Source organism: Pyrgilauda ruficollis, unplaced genomic scaffold (assembly GCF_017590135.1).
Source record: "Pyrgilauda ruficollis isolate IOZ18807 unplaced genomic scaffold, ASM1759013v1 scaffold4, whole genome shotgun sequence".
NCBI classification, from domain to species: domain Eukaryota; kingdom Metazoa; phylum Chordata; class Aves; order Passeriformes; family Passeridae; genus Pyrgilauda; species Pyrgilauda ruficollis.
In genome coordinates, this window is record NW_024525489.1 from 21,759,877 (window position 1) to 21,779,928 (window position 20,052).

Sequence of the window (20,052 nt, forward strand, 5' to 3'; positions counted from 1 at the left end):
ATCTTATTAAGTCTCTGAATCATAGAGCCACAGATTTGGGATGTTGTGAAAATTAAATTAGTCTTACTTATTATTAGCAAGGCAAGAAAGGAACCAGGAGATTAGGATGCAGCAAGTGGCATTGTGAGCCAACTTTTCAGCGTGTCCCTGCCTTTCTCCTGCAAACCCACAATTAGTGGCGCCCGCGCTGCTCCGTGGTGTTTTTAATCTCGGGATGCAGGTTCCTGACTCTCCCCTCAGCCTAATGCAAATCCAGGATTTAATGCCACGCCACAGTGAGATTCTCATTTCACTTCCTGCCTTGTTTCATTTGAAGCCTCTGCTTGTCTGTGCTCTGTAGGTGCATCTTACCCTACGGCTGCAAACATTTAAGATCCAGGGAAAGCAGGAGTTAAACCTTTGGGATAGAGGAGGAAAGGCACCCATGCATTTGGACTTCCAGAGAGTACAGTCGGGATGATCCCACCCCTCTCCTCTTTGGCCTTTTTCCCTTGGGAGTTTAATACTGGAGTTTGCTGGCTGCTGGATGGCTCTGATGCCTTGGGGGACAGAGGCTGGCCAGCTGGGACAGGAACACTGCCCTACACCACAGGACCAGAGACAGAGATGGGATTTATCCAGAATTATTCATGCTTTCATTCAGGATTCATTCATTTACTTCACATGCCAGGGAAGAAGTGGGAGCGAGGCACTTTGTTTTTCTAACTGCTGTACTTTTAAATTAAGCCAGGCTATAGCACAGCTCACCTTCGTAACTCACAGCTTCCAGACATCCCACCAGACTCCTCAGTGGAAAGAAAGCAAAGAGCAGATATTCCAAATGCCTCACCCAAGCCTGGGTTTTAAACAGTAGGAAAAAAAAACCAAACTGGTTTTCATATGTCAAAAAGAGACAAAGACAGGCAGTGACAGTTTGCTGGAAATTGTTTTTACAGATCACAACTGAAAGTGGCTTTAAACCCACAGAAGTCCTTGGAAGGTAAAAAAGCCCATCCAAAGGAGAATTTGGACCATCTCAAATCACCGCTACACTATGAAGCCGTAGCCTTCCTGAGGGCAAACTCCAAGGCAATATTTAATGAGCCAATACTTCCATTTATCATGAGCTCATTTGAATACCAGAGTCCCTACATAATAAATCAAACCTGCCTGCAGTGTTTTTATTATTGTTTTGTTTAAACAGCTCCTTTAATCCCCAAACAGCTGGATATCAGCACAGCAGGGCTAGGGGTGAGCAGCTGGGCAGCACAGCACCTCTGGTCCCTCAGGCCACGGGGCTTCCAGCAGGTGAGGTGGGAAGGGCTGTCCTGCTTTCCCAGCCTCAGCTCTCCCAGGAAACAGCACTCACACCAGAGAGGAACCAGACATCTTCAACTCTGCTCAGAGCAAAAAGGAGCTAAAACCTTCCTGGCTGGAGATGGGTTTTAGCCCTGCACACTGGGAGTGGGAGCCCAGGGAGTTCCAGCACCGACTGCACAGCTACAGTCACCACTTCTGTCCTTCAGCCAAGGACAGCAGCTCCTCATCCCTTCCCCCTCCAGGGTACTGCACCCCACAAAACATGCAGGCTTTGCAGAGGGGCTTCCCAGCCTGACTCAAAGAATAAGCAAGGTGCAGAAGAGCATGGAAAGCTGGAGTTCCTGCAGCCAGCACTTCTGCAGTCCTTGGCCACACCTCTGGAAGCGACAAGCTGCAGGGAACTCCCAGCACACACATTCCTGTCCCTTGCGTTTACTCCTGGTTTCACATTTCCTGTGGTGTGCCAGATGAACAGAGGGATGAACCAGATTTGCTCCAAATCTCCCCTCACAGCCTTTTGGGAGCAGAGCTCTTCCCTTGTCAGAGGTCTCCAGCCCAAGGCGAGCACATGCAGCCTGCCAGGATAGAGCAGAGCCCAGAGACTCATTCCTTGGAAAACTGCAGGCTCTCAGAGTACCAGGACCCCAGTACCACCAGGTGAAACCTACAAGAGATGGGATGTGGTGCCACTTCCAGCAGAGAACAAGTAGCTGGGGTTCTGTAAGCACCCTGATCACTGCTGCAGCACTGAAGGTGAGCAGCTCCCATGTGCACTGTGCTCATGAGACACAGCTCTATCAGCCCAAACAGCATCCAGTGCCTCTCAGGATAATTCCAACTGCAGGAAAGGTCTCCCTGTATCAATCATGTGTGTGTGTGTATAATCATATACAACTGTGTATGATAATTATCCAAAATCAGCTCCTCACAGCAAACTCTAGATAAGGAAAATGGTCTGGGCCACATAAATTACACAAAAAAGCAAACATAAATCCCTATTATTTTGACACAAGTTGAAGTGTTTGGCTAGAGAGTGCAGCCTTGAGTTCATCAGCCCCTTCTGTGACCAGCTCCCAACAGGCAGCAAACATCACACTGAGACTGTAGCATCTTTCCTGGCATCTCCCTCGGCAGGGAAAAGACACCTCTAACTCTGGGGCTACACTTCTGCACAGCTACAACAGTAACTGCAGCCTTCACATCAACTTTTGTGAGTTACTGAGTTTCCCACACGCGAGTTTGTTTCACAGGAGAAGAGAAGGCCTACCTCTGCCTCGCTTTCCCCTTTTCCAGGGGCAGCTCTGTTTTTGGGGAGCTTGGAGCAGCAGTGGGGTCTGCAGTGCTCTGACAGGCAGGAGGGAAAGGCAAGCCCTGTTGAAAGTGGAGCAGGATCTCCCTTGTGGTCCTGCCAGCGTTCCCTCGCCCGCCTCCACCTGTTTGGGTTGCTGAGAAGAAACCAGAGCCTATTATCAGGCCGGCTGCTTTGTCAGGTGCTCCTTTGATGTAAATTCAGCCACGATCAGATGTGCTGATGGCAGCAAACAGCCAAAGAGAACTCAACTGCCCTGCACGGTGACCTGCAGAGATTAGAGCCAGCGGGCTGTGGACAAATAATGGAGATTAGACATGAACGAGCTGAGAAGTCTTGGGAGAAGCACCCAGGGAGGCAAAAATAAGCAATGCAGACAGAAAATAGGAAAATGAGGTAGACCAAGGATTGATTAGACCCTACTAATGCAGAAATCAAAGCCCTTCCCCACCTCTTGATACTTCAGCCTTGCCCAAATGCTCCTGCTCCACTTGCTGCAGGCTAGCTGGCTGACAGAAACCCTTAGTGCACCTTTGCTGGATTCTGCCTGTCACAGTCATCACTGCAGAACCAACTCAGCCCTTACAGGGGGTGGGGGGAAACCAGACTTCCCCCACCCACCCTTTTCTTTTATCCTTTTTTCCTTTTTCAAAAATTTGTGGAGAGCTGGTGACCTTTTGCAAGGGTAGAGGACCAGGAGGCCTGAAAGGCCAGACAATCCCACGCCCACATCTAAGTTGAAGCAATGCAGCTTTCCCTCCTGCAGATCTGTCCCTGCCTGCAGCTCAGCTGCATTTTGCAAGGTTTCTTTAAAATTTGGAGAGTAGGACTCTGCTTTTGAAGGTGGAAACATTTAATTTGGGGCAGTATAGCACACCATTGCATTACCTGATTTTTTCATTTTTTATCTGTTGCTAGTGGTGATGTTCTGCCCCTGCAAGCTCCCAGATTTGAGGACCATTTCTGATTTAGGGACCACTCAGCAGTGTGCCAGGTGACAGATGGTATTCAGACACCCAAATTCATGGGGAATACCAGAGAGCGCCAGAGAAAAGTACTTTTTTCACTGATCAACCTTCCTGCAGCTAAAGGAGGCCTGATGCCTTATTACAGGCACATCTATCCTTGGAATCCCAGTTGCAGACAGCATTTTCTGTATCCATCAAAAAGGGAATTTCTCTAGCAACAGCAGCAGAACTGTAAAATTCCTCCTGCAAACATATTAAAATCCCCCTTGCCACCGCACACCATGGCTCTTCTCACCACCACCTGCAAACCAGGGCAGCCACACTCTGTTCATATTTGCAAACACAAGGGTGAATTTTCAACCCCGCTGACCAGAAGTGGCAGAGTAAGACCAAGATGTCATGGAGGCAGATTTCTGCACACCAGGCCATTATTTGCTAACGAGATTTCAGCTGTGATGCTCCTGACTCAAAACAAACTCCAGGGACCAGTACACTCAGGAATTTGTTGTCAGGAAGTCCTGCACTCTTTTCCCTCATGCTATGGTGCCAGGCTGGCCTGGGCAGTGCTGCACCTCACCAGGTATCTCCCTACACCCACCCCCAGCCTCAGGGGAAAGTGGCTTTCAGGAAGAGATGAAAACTGAAACGCACACACTGCAACATTTCAGCAGTGTCCTGAGACAGCTTCACCTCCACAGTGCCAGAAAGGTCCCCCAGTGCACTGCACAAACCAAACACAGGGAATAAGCAGGAGCCTGTGCCAGCTGCAGTGGTCCTACAAGCTGGAAAGGACCAAACTCCCTACCTCTTCAGCCCTGGACTGGGGAGAATTGGCTCAGGCCACCTTCTGAATGAAAGAACAGCTTTCCTAAGGACTGAGCTCACACTGCCAGCCTGCTAAGGAGATGCATTGACTGGAAACCTAAAGGACAGCTGTTTGTACCTCCCTTTCCACCCTGCTTCCTCCTCCCCAGCCAAAGGAGGGGGAAAGTTGCCAGAAGAGACTTCATCTAGGTGGCTAAGGACAGAGAGAAAGGGATAGGACACCTCTTCAAAATGGAAAAGGGGAGAAAATGTTCCCGTAGGAGCACAAAGCAGCCACACAACTGCTCCTTTTGCCTTTGTCAGAGGGAGGCAGCTCAGTCCAAGGGAGAGTGGAGTAACCTGCATGAGTCTGAACAGCTGCAAAGCACCCCACCAGCTGCACTTCAGTTCTTAACTCGCTTCACCATCAACTCAGTGACAAAAGGCTTTAGTGCTCCTAATGAAAACACAGTCCCTGCACCAGTAAAATAACACAGCCTCGAAAAAAAGCCCTTTTTGGTAGCAGAATTCACGTGCAAACAGGTTTCAGGTCCAAGTTGCTGAGATTGGGACAAAATGTTTGATGTTGTTTGGGGCTGGAGACAGGGAGGAAAGGGAGGATTTGAAGGTGTTAGGGAGACACTTCATGACTGCTTTTGATTTGTTTCCAGAATATCCATGTTTTCTATTTGTGCTAATGCTCACTGTAGTTTAAAAGCCAACATGTGATCAAAAAACGCCTTACAGGTCCTGAGCCAGTCTTTGCATTTTTGAAAGTGCCTGGTAGGTATTTTCTGCTCTAAACTCCTGTGGAAGGTGCTCCCACATCCTTCTCCAAGACTGTTGTGAGCAAGTGCTTTAGGGAGAGATTCAGCAAATCTTGCCTTGTCTTCTGTAAATTCCTTGGACTGGTGAGCATAAAGAAGTAAAAAAAAAACCCAAACCAATGGTCCAGCTACTCATGGAGTGTCTGCACACAGCTGCCAGTGTTCACTTGTTCTTTCCAGGTAGTCTCCTCACACACTTCTTTTCCTCAACCGAAAAGACCTGAAAAACCAGCTCCAACCACAGCAAAAATTACAATTCAGACAATATCACAGCTCTGCAGACCTGAGTGACAGCCCAGAGGACACCAGAACATTGAACATTACACAGAGAACATGGAACAAGAACATTAGACAGAGACAGTTCTGCCATGACCAACACATGTGTCTTCTGCACATCCCACTGTACCTCAATCTGCTCCTTTGATCATAGAGCTGTCCACTGGCTTTGGGAAGACATGTTGGGATTAAGCTGTGTGGCATGAGCAGCAGGACTGCCTTCCTTTCCCCTGTATTGCTGTGGCCAAGACTTGCTGCTCCCTCAAGCACTAGGGGAGACCTTTACTAGGGATCCTTTGGGCTACTTACACCAACAAGCTGCAGCTGACAATTAGCAATGCGGATCTAGCATGGGAGAGGCCAATTTGTCTGCTCCTTTTATTACTGGAGTTGGAGTCTGTAACAGACCAACTCCCAGTGTGGCACAAGGTGCTGCATCCATGCCACCAAAAGTGCTTGGGGTGGGATGGACTTTTCCCCCCAGGGTACAAATCCAAAGGGTTCACCCCTGTGCACAGCCAGGCCAGCTCACGTGGCTCACAAGGATGGAGCTGAACACCACCGAGTCTTTGGGGTTTGTGCTGCAGCAAGGTTTGGGGTGCCCACAGCACCATGGCACGACCCCAGCTCCCTGAGGTACCCCTGACAGCTGCTTTTCCTACGAGGTATCCTGCTGAGCAGCTGGAGGCCAGGCAGCACTATAAGGTCTGATCCAAAGAACTTGGTTTTCTCCCCTTGTGCAATGCCTCCTGAAGACCAACTCAGCCAAGGCAACACTTTCTGCTGTTTGTAAGATGAAGACAGTCTTGAAAACTACACCTGGCCTCAGTAAACTGCCCTATCTGCAATTCTGTGCTGAGGGAAAGGAACACTGAGTGTTTAATCACTTAAAGAGTCTAAAACCAACTGAGACACATTTCATTGGAAAAGCAAAACCAAAAGCACACACATGCTGCTGAGCTGAACCTGCCCCTTGGCTTCCCCTCCCTCTCCACATAACTTCCTTGCTTTAAATATGGAAGGTGAGGCTCACACCATGGCAGAAATCCTAGCAGGGAACCTACTGATATTTTGGGGTTTGTTTGCTGGACCTGGTGTGAACCATGCAAACACCAGGACCTGCTCATGCACCAGCACTAACCCCGAGGAGCAAAGATCACTCACAGCAGCTCCACTGACAGTAGGTGTAGCAAACGCCACCTGGGCACACAACCAGTGAGGGCACAGGTGACAGCCCTGCAGAATCCCTCAGGGAATACAGCCCAATCTGATGCCTCAGATCAGTATATGGCACACACAGGGTACATATTCTAAACACACAAAACTATACCAAAAGGATCATTAAGCATATGGAAAACCAAGTCAGAAGAATCATTAAGGATGTTTAGGCAAACATTAAAAATATGTACAATACCCTAGTTTGACTCTCCTTTGAATTATTTTGTTTTCTACAGGACCCCAGTGTCTTCTAGTTCAAGGAGAAATATTTGTTTGCCCCTTCATATTCTAGAAGTAGTCCCAAGCCTAACTTGAGGCACACAATGCAATTACTGCATGGTGTACAGCACCAGAAACCTCTGTAGATATGTGCCAGGGCAGCAGGGTCCTGACAGAATCAGGGGACCTGCAGAGGAAGACTCAGAGACCCTAAACTAAGAAAAATACTTTTCTGTGGTGAGCATATAGTGAATCCAGACATGAGACAGCCAGAATTCCCCTCTGCCTTTGAGATGTGTGTGAGACCTGTGCCAGCTGAGTCCTTCTCAGATATTGCTGACAGAGTTGATCTTCGCAACCTGTCTGTAACACAGGGTTAACAACATATATTACATTTTTTAAGTACAGGTTGACACGATGAAAACAAGAGCTCCATCAGTTTTGAATGCATCACATGTGAACCTGACCCCCAGTGCCACAGAGCCACGACTGAGTATCAAACAAGCAAAGCTCCTAACTGCTTAAGCTGCATCCCACAGAAATTAGCATTTCTGCACATTCCAATCAGGCAACTCATGCTGGGTACCAAATGACAGAAGTGCACAAGTGATCGCCTGCAAAAAAAGCTGGCATGGCCAGCTGCTTCCAGCCAGGAGAGCATCACACTCCTCTGTGCCTGCTCTGCAATTTCCACACAGGGCTACCCCTTCCCTTCAGCCACAGGAAGCAGGGGCCCTTCAGAGAAGAGTTTCACTGCACTACGCCGATTCAGAGAATAAATCTGCGCAGGGCACGAGGCAAGGATCAGGTGAAGACAGAAGGATATGTAGCAACAAATGTCACATTGCAGACACATGACAGGACTGAAGCTGCAGTTCCAAATCCATGGCAGAGCTTTGCTTTGGAGGATTTGATTTTACACCTACAGTGAGAAAAGACATTGTATCTCCTTATCACAAAATAATTTTTGAAAAAGGTCTTCTAACATCTGGACTTGTATCAATGCTATGACAGGCACCAGCAGCTGCATTTAAACCCTCAGTCTGCAGTCCAGCTCTCTACCAACAATAACCGACAGCAATAGGGGGGCTGTGGTGATGCAGCTCCCACGCACCCCACGGCTGTGACACATTTCTTCTGCAGAACAGGAACTCAGACCCGTGCAGCTCCAAGGCTCAGTTCCAGATTTTGGAGGAAAGCAGCCAGTGGGCACAGTGTGTGCACCTGTAATCCAGCCCAGGCTTTCCCTTCTCTCCAAATGCTCCTGCTCCTCATGCTTGTATCCCACTTTCTCCACCATCTGCTCTTCCTACAGCTATCCCAGCTGCCTATACTCTGAGTACTGCTTCACCTTCCTGTTTCTTCTTCTGCTGAGCTCTTGCTTTGTGTTTTCTTCCAGCTCCTCCTCCAATTGTTTTTAGGCCTCTGAATTTAAATGTGTTTCTTCCCATCTCCTTTCACATACCAGACTCTCTGGAGGGAGCAACCAGGCTGCTTGCTGCCTTTAACAGCTATGCTCTTTGGCAGAGGCCAGAAGACAAAAAACTTCTCTGATTTTGTAGCAGACACTCCTAGCAGGTACTATGCAATGATTAGATGACCTACGCTTTTATAAATGATACTCAAGTGTATTTTGCAACTATCCTGTATTTTCAAAATGCTCTGAAATTTACAAGATAAATATGCAGAGTTGCAGAACTGGCACAAAATGTAAATGGTTGGACCAAGGGTGATTAATCTTACATGCACTGGGCTACATCTCTCTCATATCCTAAAAGCCCACCAGATATTCAGCTCAAGTGCAGCAGTCCAACAACCGAACTTTCCACACGATGATTTCACTACCAGGCAAAATTCTGTACAACAACTCAATGTGATAAGAGTTAACTTCAGTACACACTCACTGCATTTGAGGACATGTACACACACTTATTTGCAGCTTTACTTTTGGCATCTCAAAATGAATTAGCTAATGATATTCTGAGAAGGTATCAACGTTCCAGGTGCTGTGGGCAGTCCAGCACTGCCAGCACCTGCAGCAGGTGGTGGTGCTCTGGGTAAGGCAGAGCTGAACCCCCAAGTCTCACAGCACAGTCTTTCAGATAACACTAGCAGAGCCCAGCCCATCTCAGCAGTCATTCAGGAGCCTGCAGCTCACTTCACAGTGGGATCTTTGGACTTTGCTTCATGGCCATGTGCCAACTCAGGGAATTGCATCTGAACCAGGTGTCCTCCGCTGCTTGGGCTGGACGGGCACATAGGCACTCCCTCCTCAGTGACACCAGATCTGGGGGGAAAGTGATGCACCCTGACATGTCTGGTGACAATGCACAGCAACACAAATGTGCACAAAGCATCAACTGCCATCCTGCCCATGAGGCTACTGGCAAGATTAAACCAGACACTGCATGTTGTGTCAATGGGAACAGCATGGAAGGATAACCCCGATGCAGCTGAATCTCTAAGCCAAAACTTTCTGAGTAGGAACAAAGCTGCCTGTACAAGACAGAGAAGCAAGAGGATCCTGTCTGTCCATCCCACCATCAACAACAAAAAAGGAGGCTTAAGCTAGGAAACAAAAAGCAGTCCTACATTTTAAGGCAGGCAGCATCTACTGCAAAAGGCTGAATTTGGATATAAGCTTTACATCTTTCAGCACTGTGAAGGCCTGTGGGATGCAGAAAGAACATAAAAATCCCATAAACACATTCTGGATAGTACCAGGTTTTACAAAGTTTCAGATTGGTACATCAGTCACAATAGAAATCTCCTTTTTCCCCTCCCCCATCCACGGCAGGCCACCAGAACTGCACTCAGGGACTGGAAGACAAATGGGCAGCTGCCTCTGGAGGCAATTGTGAGGAGACTAAAGATCAACTTGCAGCTGGCACTTCCACCCCCACCTCTCCTTAATACTTCAGTCCACTCGCTGCCAGACAAGGATCATGAGTCAGCTCCTAAACATATTCTCCTTGAAACAATAGCTATAGCTCTGTGCTGCAGCTATCCCACTGCTCCAGCTCCAAGGGACATGCCACAGCCACGGAAACAAAGGCACCAATTTTAACCTACAGCAGCCCAGCACCAGAACTGAAGGATACAATAAGCATGCACTACAGAATACTGTGCTAAACCTGGGAGATTAGCAAAGCTAATTTTGACATGTAACGGGCATGAAGTCAGTGCTGTATTGAAAATCTGCAGAAACAGCAAACAGAAGTGGGTTTGGGGCTACATGCTAAAGCAGATGGCTTTTGCTTAAACATTTTCTGCTACAACAGGGTGCAGTTTGATACCACATCATTGTACACTGCAGTACTAATTAGAGGGCAAAGGAGGCAATTTAGCCTTTACAAATTAACTTTACCATAGCCATAGGAGCTGCTCTCTCAATTCCGAGTAGCCACCACTCACTGAAACTCCTGCACTCACAAAGATGGAACCCCAGCACTGGTCTCTCAAGGAGAGTAAAAAGCTTCCTTTTGCAAGGACAAGCTTTCAGCTTACCCAGCTGATGACATCAAACTCAGGTTTTTCCAACCCAAGTGCTGTCAGACAATAAGGAATTCAAATAACAGATAAAAAACACACCAGAGATTTCTCAGAACAAGATGTTAGGTGATGAACTGGTGGTGACTACTAAGCACTTCAAGAGCTGTGCACATAATAAAGACAAGGAAGAGTCTATGTCCATGCACCATCCAGAAACAGCAGCACCCAAAACATGCCTTACCTGCAGCAGCAGAGACCCTGAGAGCCCCATGCCTCAGCTCCACTGAGACCCTCTGATGAGAGGCTGCACACAGAGCTACAGTGCAAGCTAACACACGAGAGGAGAATCCAGTGGCTGCTGTGTTTCTGGTTTTCTGTAGCTAAGAAATCAGCAAACCCAGTTGTCCTTTCTCACCTCACCATAGCTGGTGTTTCTTACAGCTGAATCTTGCCCATTGCTCTGAAGAAGTCTCTAACCCTAAATATCATGAGCCACATTGCCCTACAAGCCAGAAGGGAAATTGGAGACAGAAGTAAAAGACTGACTCCCAACACGACCAAGAGACAGGAAAATTGAAGGAAAATCTGCAGGCCCTGCCAGGTGTGGTTTGTGGGAAGGTCCTATAGCGCATCAACTTTACCACTAACAGAAAAGTGAGCAATGCACACATTCTGTAAAAAAAGATAGCAGGCTGTATACATATGTATCTTTTAAATTATTTTATTTTGTGTAAGCTAAAAGGAAATTTACACACTTAAATCTCAAAAGACCTTGGGCATGCATATTGACCTTTTTAGAGGTTCTTCGACATAGCTCTCTTTTTTCCATAGGAATTTCCCCAGACATTTACAACCCATAGTTTTTTACTGTATATACAGCCTAAAACCATAGCAATCTATGATTATGTCATTTTACACTGTGCAAAATCAAACAGGAATAGTGGTACAACAGAACATAAAAATTTTTAACAGGTAAATTTCATTGTAAGACATTCATATTGTTTTGGTCCTTCTTTTCCAAATCAAACTGATTAAGAGCAGACAACCTTCTAATGACCAAAAAAAAAATAAAAATCAAGTATCAAGTGTTTAGACAGTAATCCATAACTGGAACAAGAAATTACTGACAGCATACCTTTCAAAAGGCTATACAATGACAGAGCCATACTATTGAAGTTCAAGAACATAAAAACTGATCAGCCAACCAATCAAACAGGGGGAGGGGATGGGGGAAAAGAAAAGGAAAAACACATCTTAAGCTTGTTAAAACACAAAAGAAATTACTGGGTTTTAAAGAAACAATAACTGAAAAACCCACAAAAGGGACAACATTACCTTTTGATTTTTTTTTCCAGCAAGAAGTATTTTAATATATGCAGGAAAGAAAAAGTTGCTCAATGCAATCTGAAAGTCTTAAGGGGGAACTTCACAGATTGTGAAGACTGAAGTTTTCATTATGTGTTTATAGGATTTTTTTTTTAACTTTTAAAAGTTTTTTAAGAAGGACACCACCAGTGTATTTCACAAAGACATAAATGTATACAGCCCAGCACAACAAAAAGAATAGATCTTCAAAAAGATTTACCCCCAATTATTTACATTTTTCTCTAATATAAATTTAGGACTCCAGTATGTAAATAAATATACATTACTATGTATACCTTTCTAGTGCTGCTTACCAACAAATCATCTGAACTTGATATTTTTTTAATTAAAGCAAGATTGCTTTTTACGACCCGCAGAGGGAAGAAAAAAAAAATCAATAGAAAACGTCCAATTCACATCACTTTAGTCTACCTTTTCTTGGCAGCTTGTTGAAGGTGTTAATGTGGCTGGGAACATCAACACCTTGGCATGCATGAAAGTTAAGTCAGGAAGGCTAGAAATCACCTTGGCAGCCTCTTCACTAAGATGTTCTTCCTTTTTAGGCTTCCTGTTGGGAAGAAAAGAACAAAGTGCATTAATCCAGTACCTGATAGCCCTGGGATCACTGAAACAATCACTGATTGAAGCAATGTTCTGTCAGCTTGTCTCCCACTGACAGGCACTTCTGTAAGCTACTTGAAGGTAGTCTAATGTTATAATACCTACCTGCCTACCAATAATGTGGTAACAGAGAGAGTCAGCAAAATGTTCCTGTGTATATTGTTGCAATAAGGAAAAGAAGTCCTATTCAAATGATAATTTTTAGAGATTTTTTCCTTTGGTTTTTTAGCAGCTTCAAGAGTCAAGAGACTCACTTGAAGAGTCAATCATGCCCATATTCTAGACATAAAACAGTTGGAGCATTAGTTCTAAACTACCTAAATCTGGTACAATTCTTCAAAAATAAAATGGAAAAGATCTTAAAAGGACATTAAGAAACACCTAAGTTACTTCTCAGTAATTTTAATATAAAAAAGCACTTATCTTGTGTTTTCAACATGACTGTTCTCAGACTGCCCATAATGCCACTCTACATTGTGATCCCAAAACCCTTTTTCCCCTCAGGATTCAGCAGCAGCAGAAGGTGCCTCACAAATAAGTGTATCTACTTGCTTTGAAGTGCAGGAGTATGAGCAGCCACGATGCATACAGCAGTTTGGGAATCACTAGGGTTTACTTTGCCCTTTGCATTATTCACAAGAATTACTGAGCACAAATGAATAAAGAAGTCTGAATCCCATGTCACTTGGTTCTCACTATTATGCAAAAAATTCACACTTCCCAAGTAAAATGAAGCCTGGCTCAGACTGCTACAGACCCCCCTCCTTTGCCCAAACATCCACACTTTACACATATCTGGCTTATCTCTGAAGAACACTGCATACCACTAGAAATATTCAGTTTTCCATCAAACATTATTCCAGTTTCAAAAAGGCACCTGCTAAATCCTGTAATGATGTAAGAAATTGCAACTGAATAAGCTCCCTCACCTTTGTGGGAAAAAAAGCTGAGACAAAATGCTTGAACTAAAGAAACTGCTTTCCCTAGAACGCTTCAGCAATCTCCCTTCTGTATCTGGTCTTATTTATAAACTTTAAACGAAGCCCATGAAAGGGCAATGTCCACTCCAGTCATGAAGCAACAGGTACTTTTGTCAGCACCCATGAGGATTGTTTCCTCAGCTGAGCAGAGACCAGTGGAAAGTAAGGGGCCACATGTTTGCTTCCACAGAAACCTCAGAATTCCTTAGCTAGAAGAAAAAAAGAGCTGGAGTCAAATGCATCCTCGACATCTGATGATTGTGGTGACCATCACCACTGATCATTGTGCTGACACTGAACTATCACTTCTGTTTGCTACTTGAAATCCCCACTTAAGGAAACTTCTCTAGATGAGGCAGCATAAATACTAAATCTGACTTACCTTCACAGAACAGCAATACTTTTTTTTCTCTGCTGCAGTGGAATTTCACGAGCTACTGACTAGGCAGATTACCAAATTCTGGAGGATAAACAAAGCTGTGTGCTGGTTTTATTGAAGGAAGGAGCAGAGAGCCAATATGTGCCTCCTCTAACAACTTCACAGTCAGCTCTGTTTGCACTCAAAGGACTATCTCTGAGCTGTTGAAATGTGGTTCTCACCCACCACTCTGTTATCAGTATCTGGTGCCACTATTAATAATCACTTACCACAAGCCTCTTAAAGGTACCAACTCCTGATGATCAAGGACTTAGAGCTAACAAAGGAGTGTTTGGCAGAGGAAGCCAAGGGAAGAGGGCTGCCTTGGAGATGTTCCTGTAATTGTTCATCAGGCTAGATGGAGCTCACACACTCCTTGCTATTTATATTCCTCTTCCTCCTCTGCTCAATTACAGCATGCTAAGAAACGGCACTGCTGGGTCCCAGAGGCAGTGCTGCCTTTCACTCCGTGGTCACATGCAGCACCTTTGTCACAGGACAGTGCCATCACTCCTGCTGTGCCAGCTGCTCTCTGCAGAACACGCACATCAGTGAGGTGCCAATCTCACCCAGTTACCCACTGCTCCCCTTCTGGCTGGAATATTCCCCTTTGCAATAATTTACCAACTCCAATGCAATGTAAAAGGTATCTCTAAAGCAGGAGAAGCTAATACACTAACACAGCAACCACTGCTTAACTGTGACCAAGACAGAACTATAGATACAACCACTTGCTAATGAGACTCAAACCCTTTCTAGGAATCATCTCAGTGCAGAAAGAGATGAGATGGCCAAAATTCTCCATTCCTCAATGGAGAGAGGCAGGTTCCTCTGCAATACAACAAAACTGGACACTGCAAGCACACTTTCTGGGTAACAATCAACACTTCTGGTAGCAAATATCACCAGAGCAACCCTAAAGAGCTACTCATTAGCTCTAATTTTAAAAGACAAAGTAGCATCACCACTGCAGACAGGTTTTAACTTTTAAAGGTAGCAAACTGCCTACTAACTGTGATGTTCTTTAATACAGGCAAGAGAAGGAACTGTGCATTAACTTCAGGCACCCCTTTTGCTGAAGATGCTCCCATTACCAAGAGCTTCTTTTGCTGAGCCCTGATCTGTGGAAAGGAGCCCTGCAGAGCTTCTCCTGCTCGAGCACTCCTCATTTCTAGGTGCCATGGCTTAAAGAACAGACACCTGAGTGAGTGGACCATCAGTGGCAGCTGTCCTATTTCTGTCTGCTTTGAAATCAGAACTTTTGATTACAAAACCATGAAAGGACCCATCCCTGGATCAAAACAAAGTCTCTGCCTCATTGAGGTTTCAAAATAATCCTCTACAGCACACTTTGCCCCTATCCATCTTTTCTCTTACACTAGGTTACATTCCCTCCCAAGAAAGACAGGAGGGATACCTCTACCCAAGCATTTGTACCAGCCCCTCTATCCGTAGGCACTAAATTTCCTTTTCAAAGGCATGTTAACACTAAGCCACAAGAAATGAACCAGACTTACAGGCAGGAAAGTTGTTGGAAGAAAACCTGGCAAGAAAGAGGGAATGCTTTGTCCATCCATCACTTGCATGTCACTGTTCTATTTTGCATTCCAACCCCTTCCTGCAGCATTCAAGTCTTTCAGGGCTTCAGTCACCTCTCATGTTTGCAAAGGGTTTTTAGGATAGCACCAGCAAGGCCAGGTTTTATCAGCAACAACGAGCTGATTAGAGAAATGCACTTTAAAAACACTCTGTAATTAAGAGTTAGCCTGCTCCATGCAACACCATCCCCAAGGAGTATTTCCAGTTTAAATGAGGGTTTTGGCCATTTCTTGGAAAGGTATCAGTGCTCTGCTTTCCTTCAAAAAGACAGCAGATAAACTTTTGATCTCTGCCAATTCTATGGAACTAGGCAAGGCTGGAGACTGTGGAATGCTGCTCTGGATCCCTGACCTTCAACACTTACTGCTGCTGTCAGGGTTTCAGGCTCAAGCTGAGGGGGAAGTTTTCCTCCTCTCCCAATACTTTCCTGCTGAGAAACAGACTTTCTGGTTCAAGAGATGGCTTTGCAACTAAAGACAGGGCTACTTTAGACAAAGATGACTCTTCACATGGCATCCCACAGCTGAACAGTGGTATTTTCACTCTAAACTTAACCCTAAAGATCCTGAGTTCAGCCAAGTCACAGACACAGGATAGCCTCAGCACAACTAAAGTTGCCATCAAAGTGATCCTAATCCACTGGTTTTGTCTTCCTCAGTCAGTTACCATGGATGTCTAATAGTTAACATTTCCAGGCTGGTGCATGAACCTTATTCTCGTTGAGCTGGCTGTACCCAGCCACTGCTATTTTAAAGTCTCCAGTTCATTACAAAAGAATTAAAAAAACTGAAAAAAACCCCAAATTTATTACAAAAAGCTAACATTGTGCCACACCAGTTGGCATACTGCTGAGGCTATACCTTCTTATTTCTCAGGAGGCTTCTAGCCTGAAAAAACAGACTGTTTTACTTTTGGGGAGTTTGAAATTAAGAAGAAAAAGCACTTGAATTTTTTTTTTAAATTCAGAGTTGATAAGAACATGCAAAATGTATCAAACCATGAAAACAGCTAATCCTTGTGTGTGTCTGAACTTAGCCTCCAAGACTGCGGTCCCAGTCTGACATATTGCTACATCACAGATCTAGAACCAACTCCTGCTGGTAAGCAATGCTCTCCAGAACAGGGGAAGAGCTCTGACATCTGGATAAAGAGCTTTAAGAGCACAAGTAAGAGCTTTCAAGTGCATTGTGGAAGCAATGGGAAAAAACCCCACACCCCTCATATGAAAAAGACAGTACAGAAAAATGAGGGTCAACACTCATTTAAGCAAAGTCTCTTTGAAAACAAAAAGCTAAGACAGCTTTAGCAAGGTACAAATCTAAGAGTGCAGACGCAACAAAGATACATTTAGAGTTTGCATGTCCTGCTGTGGTTACTTTTAAATTAAGCTAGAATATAATACAAAAGTATTTCAACTGTAACTATGTTTTCTAATTCCTGAAAGCCAAACTTCCACTACAGTATCTCCAGGAAGAGTATGTGCACTCCATGGATAGAAAAAGAGGCAATCCAAAATCAGCATCAAAGTGGGGAGTTCCCTCTACTGGTTCTCCCTTGAAATTTCATGGCTTGTTGATTTCATGTTCACTTTCAAAATTATCACTGCAGGAAAACTGGGAAGATAGTTTTCTCAGTAAAAGAGCATGCTTGAAAAGAACTCTTGAAAATTACAAATTAGTCATTTTAAGCAAGCCAGCTCCACCCCACCATTACTGTGCCTCTTCCTAAGGGCTGTTGCATGAAAACACATCTACTTTAAGAGTGCTGAATAAACCCTAAAGCTCACTTGGGGGTGAAGATATGTTATCATGTACTTGTTGCATGTTGAGACATACACTTCCAAAAAACCAGTGTTTTACTTGGTAAAGATTCCTCAACATTTCTTCTATAAAGGACACAGACACTAATTATACGTTAAGACGGTCTAGGATCCTACTACTAAGATACACATAAAAAAATAAGCCCAAAGAACACAAGCTTATAAATGGAGAGATGATTCTGGACCCAATCAACGCCCTGACTTCAAGCAAGCTATTTGATGTCTAAAGCCTTTCTATAGATACTACCTATAAAAAAGCACAAAACTACTTCACATGTGCTCCACTGAGGCAGAAATGACATCCTAAACCAACTACACATTCAATCCTTAACCTGCAATAGCAAAATTAAACTGATGTTTGCTCACTGAAGTTTTGACAGTTGTTAGATATATTTGTGAAGGGACACATATAGTCATAATTATTAGTCTGTTATCATTTTACTTGTGCAACATTTTGTATTTATAAATTACAGAGTCCAAGGAGAGCCTTCTGTCTCAGCCCTAGGTCACGGAGCTGATTCAATTTACCCTGCCCCTCTCAGGAATCAGCTCTGATGTTCAGAAAGTTGCTTCCTCCAGCTCAGTCTTTTCAGTCTTTTTTTTCTAGCTTTTCAGCATAGGTCCTGGTGATCTTTTTCCTTCAGCTCATAAACTCCTACCTATCTCATTTTAGACTTCTCAGATAATTTGAAAGAAGAACTACAGTACAATGAACTTCAGATTTAAAATTAAAAGCCTTTTGATCATTCAGGAACTTCCGTCCTAAAACGGCACACACATTTCACACCACCCTTAGAAACAGAAGAATAATGTGCAATGAAGAGCATTTACCTTGTGGACGTGCTTGCCTTCTCCACTGTGGACATGAGCCTTGCAAAAGCATCAGTCACTCTGCTGCTTGCATTGGAAGTTTCCAGTTTTGAGGTTGTCAATTCATACAACTCAGGATCCACACCTTATAGTATAAAATAATAATCAGTGATGGTTGGAGGCAAGTAGAGTCGTAACTATAATTAGTCATAGACCAACTTGCTAGAGACTGTTTTCTGTAAACATCTGAATCATTTATAATTTCAAGATACATGAAAAGAACATGACAGAACATGTTTGTGTTTCTGAAGCATCATCCTCTCTCCCCATCCTTTTTCAGCAGCTTTTTTAGCTGTAGTACAAAACACATGCCTTGGATCAAGTCTGGCATACAAGGTCTCAGTCTGTGAGTAAACAAAACCAGTCTGATTGACTTTTTAGAGTGAAACCTCTATAAAAATGTCAGCTGTGTCAGAAATGGATTGTTTCAATTATTTCAACTCAACTGGCTGTATTAAAAGAACACTGCATGTTAACAGGGACCAACTCTTCACCTAGAGATTACAAACAACACTGGCATGCAATAGTTTGTCATTCATTTAGTATATGGCTTTTCACTAGGGGTTGTGTTTAAGTTTAAGAAATTTTAAGTGAGGAAAAGAAGCTTTTATGAAACACAGAAGTGGAATGGCATTAAAAAAAAGTTACATACTAATATGCACAGGACCACCAGAACTTTTAGTCTGTGCTCCCTTTTCAACTTTCAAGTATTTCTAACGCATTAAGAATCTGAATGTTTCAGCCCTGAATTTCTAGCTTCAGGTATCTGAGGTCAGATGCTGAATTTTGACATCAATTTTGTTGCAAATGGATTTCAAATTTTAGCAGCAAAGTTCGTTCTGAAAACACTGCAAACAGTAGAAATCTGTATGCAAAAAATATACATGTATGAGTTAAATTCTGTTTAGTATCAAGCATCACATCTCAGTAGGCAGTAGCTCTAGGATTTTTAAATATTACATACTATTTCTTAAAAAAATTATAGGAATTAGAATTACCAAAATAAATCAAGAGGAAAGACTGTTACAGCAAGCTTTGTTGCATTTGAAATTGCTGATACTTCCCTAGTTACAGTTTCAGATATTTTATGCTTCGCAGGTCTCATGAAGCGTGCATATGTGCCATTCACAAGGTGTTTTTCAAAGACAGCACAAAGTTTTTGTTCATAAGCACTGTGTTTATTCACAGACACCTCTGTGCTAAACAGGTGTCACACTTGTGCCTGTTGGTGTGGACAACACAAAAGCATTTCATCCTTCTGCAGAACAAACACTGCAAATACTGGGACCTGGTGGTCCTGTGCAGCTCCCTGATACAAAACCTGCATTTATTAATGTTTGCTGATGATTCTCAGGATCAAGATGCTTTTAGAAGTATTCCTGAAACACCAAAAGATTACTAAAAATAAATGCCAGTGCCTATTGTCCTGCCTTTACCACCACTAACTGCAGCACTGTGTGTGCTAACAGATGATGTTAATCATCCTCAAACCTGCTTTGCATGAGCTCTCTACAAGCAGTGTCTTGACCATTTATCCTTTTGGGACAAGTTAATTCTTCTTTTATTGTGAGGAAACTAAGCTGACCAAAATGTGAAATAAAGAAAATCATCTGGTTAAGTTGCAGGATGTGGAAGATTTGTTCCACATAGTATGAGTTGATTAGAAATTAATCAGTTGTCCTTTTAATATACTTGTTTTTTTAAGTCTGGATTTTGACAGTTAATTTGATCCAGTTCCATGCAAAATATCACAATATGTACTGTCCTGAGACCAGTATACCAAGACTTCTAGAAATGTCAGATGTTTACAGAACTTAGAAATAGGAAAAAGCCTAAATATTCCATAAAATATCCATTTTCAATCAGGGAGAGGAAGCCTTGAAGAAATACACTTTGACTTGCAGAAGCCTGCGAAATCCCATTAAGGTACAAATTGGAAAACTAATTGAAGGAAGGAGCGCTTTGACA

The 20,052-nt window shown here is 43.9% G+C and overlaps 1 protein-coding gene across 4 annotated transcripts in view; it reads right to left on the minus strand.

Annotated features, from left to right (window-relative positions):
* Nucleotides 1-11,117: 11,117 nt before the first annotated feature.
* The window catches only part of AFTPH (aftiphilin), a 42,629-nt gene continuing 33,694 nt past the window's right edge, over nucleotides 11,118-20,052 (minus strand). For 2 of the 4 annotated variants that reach the window (XM_041476989.1, XM_041476990.1), the window contains 2 exons: nucleotides 18,046-18,169; nucleotides 11,118-12,345 (listed from right to left, as the gene is read on the minus strand). In XM_041476989.1, coding sequence (XP_041332923.1) covers nucleotides 12,201-12,345; nucleotides 18,046-18,169 — 269 coding nt within the window. In that variant the 3' untranslated portion in view covers nucleotides 11,118-12,200. Of the gene's footprint in view, nucleotides 12,346-18,045; nucleotides 18,170-20,052 lie in introns of those variants that run through there. The other 2 variants (XR_005955918.1, XR_005955917.1) reach the window with 2 other exon arrangements.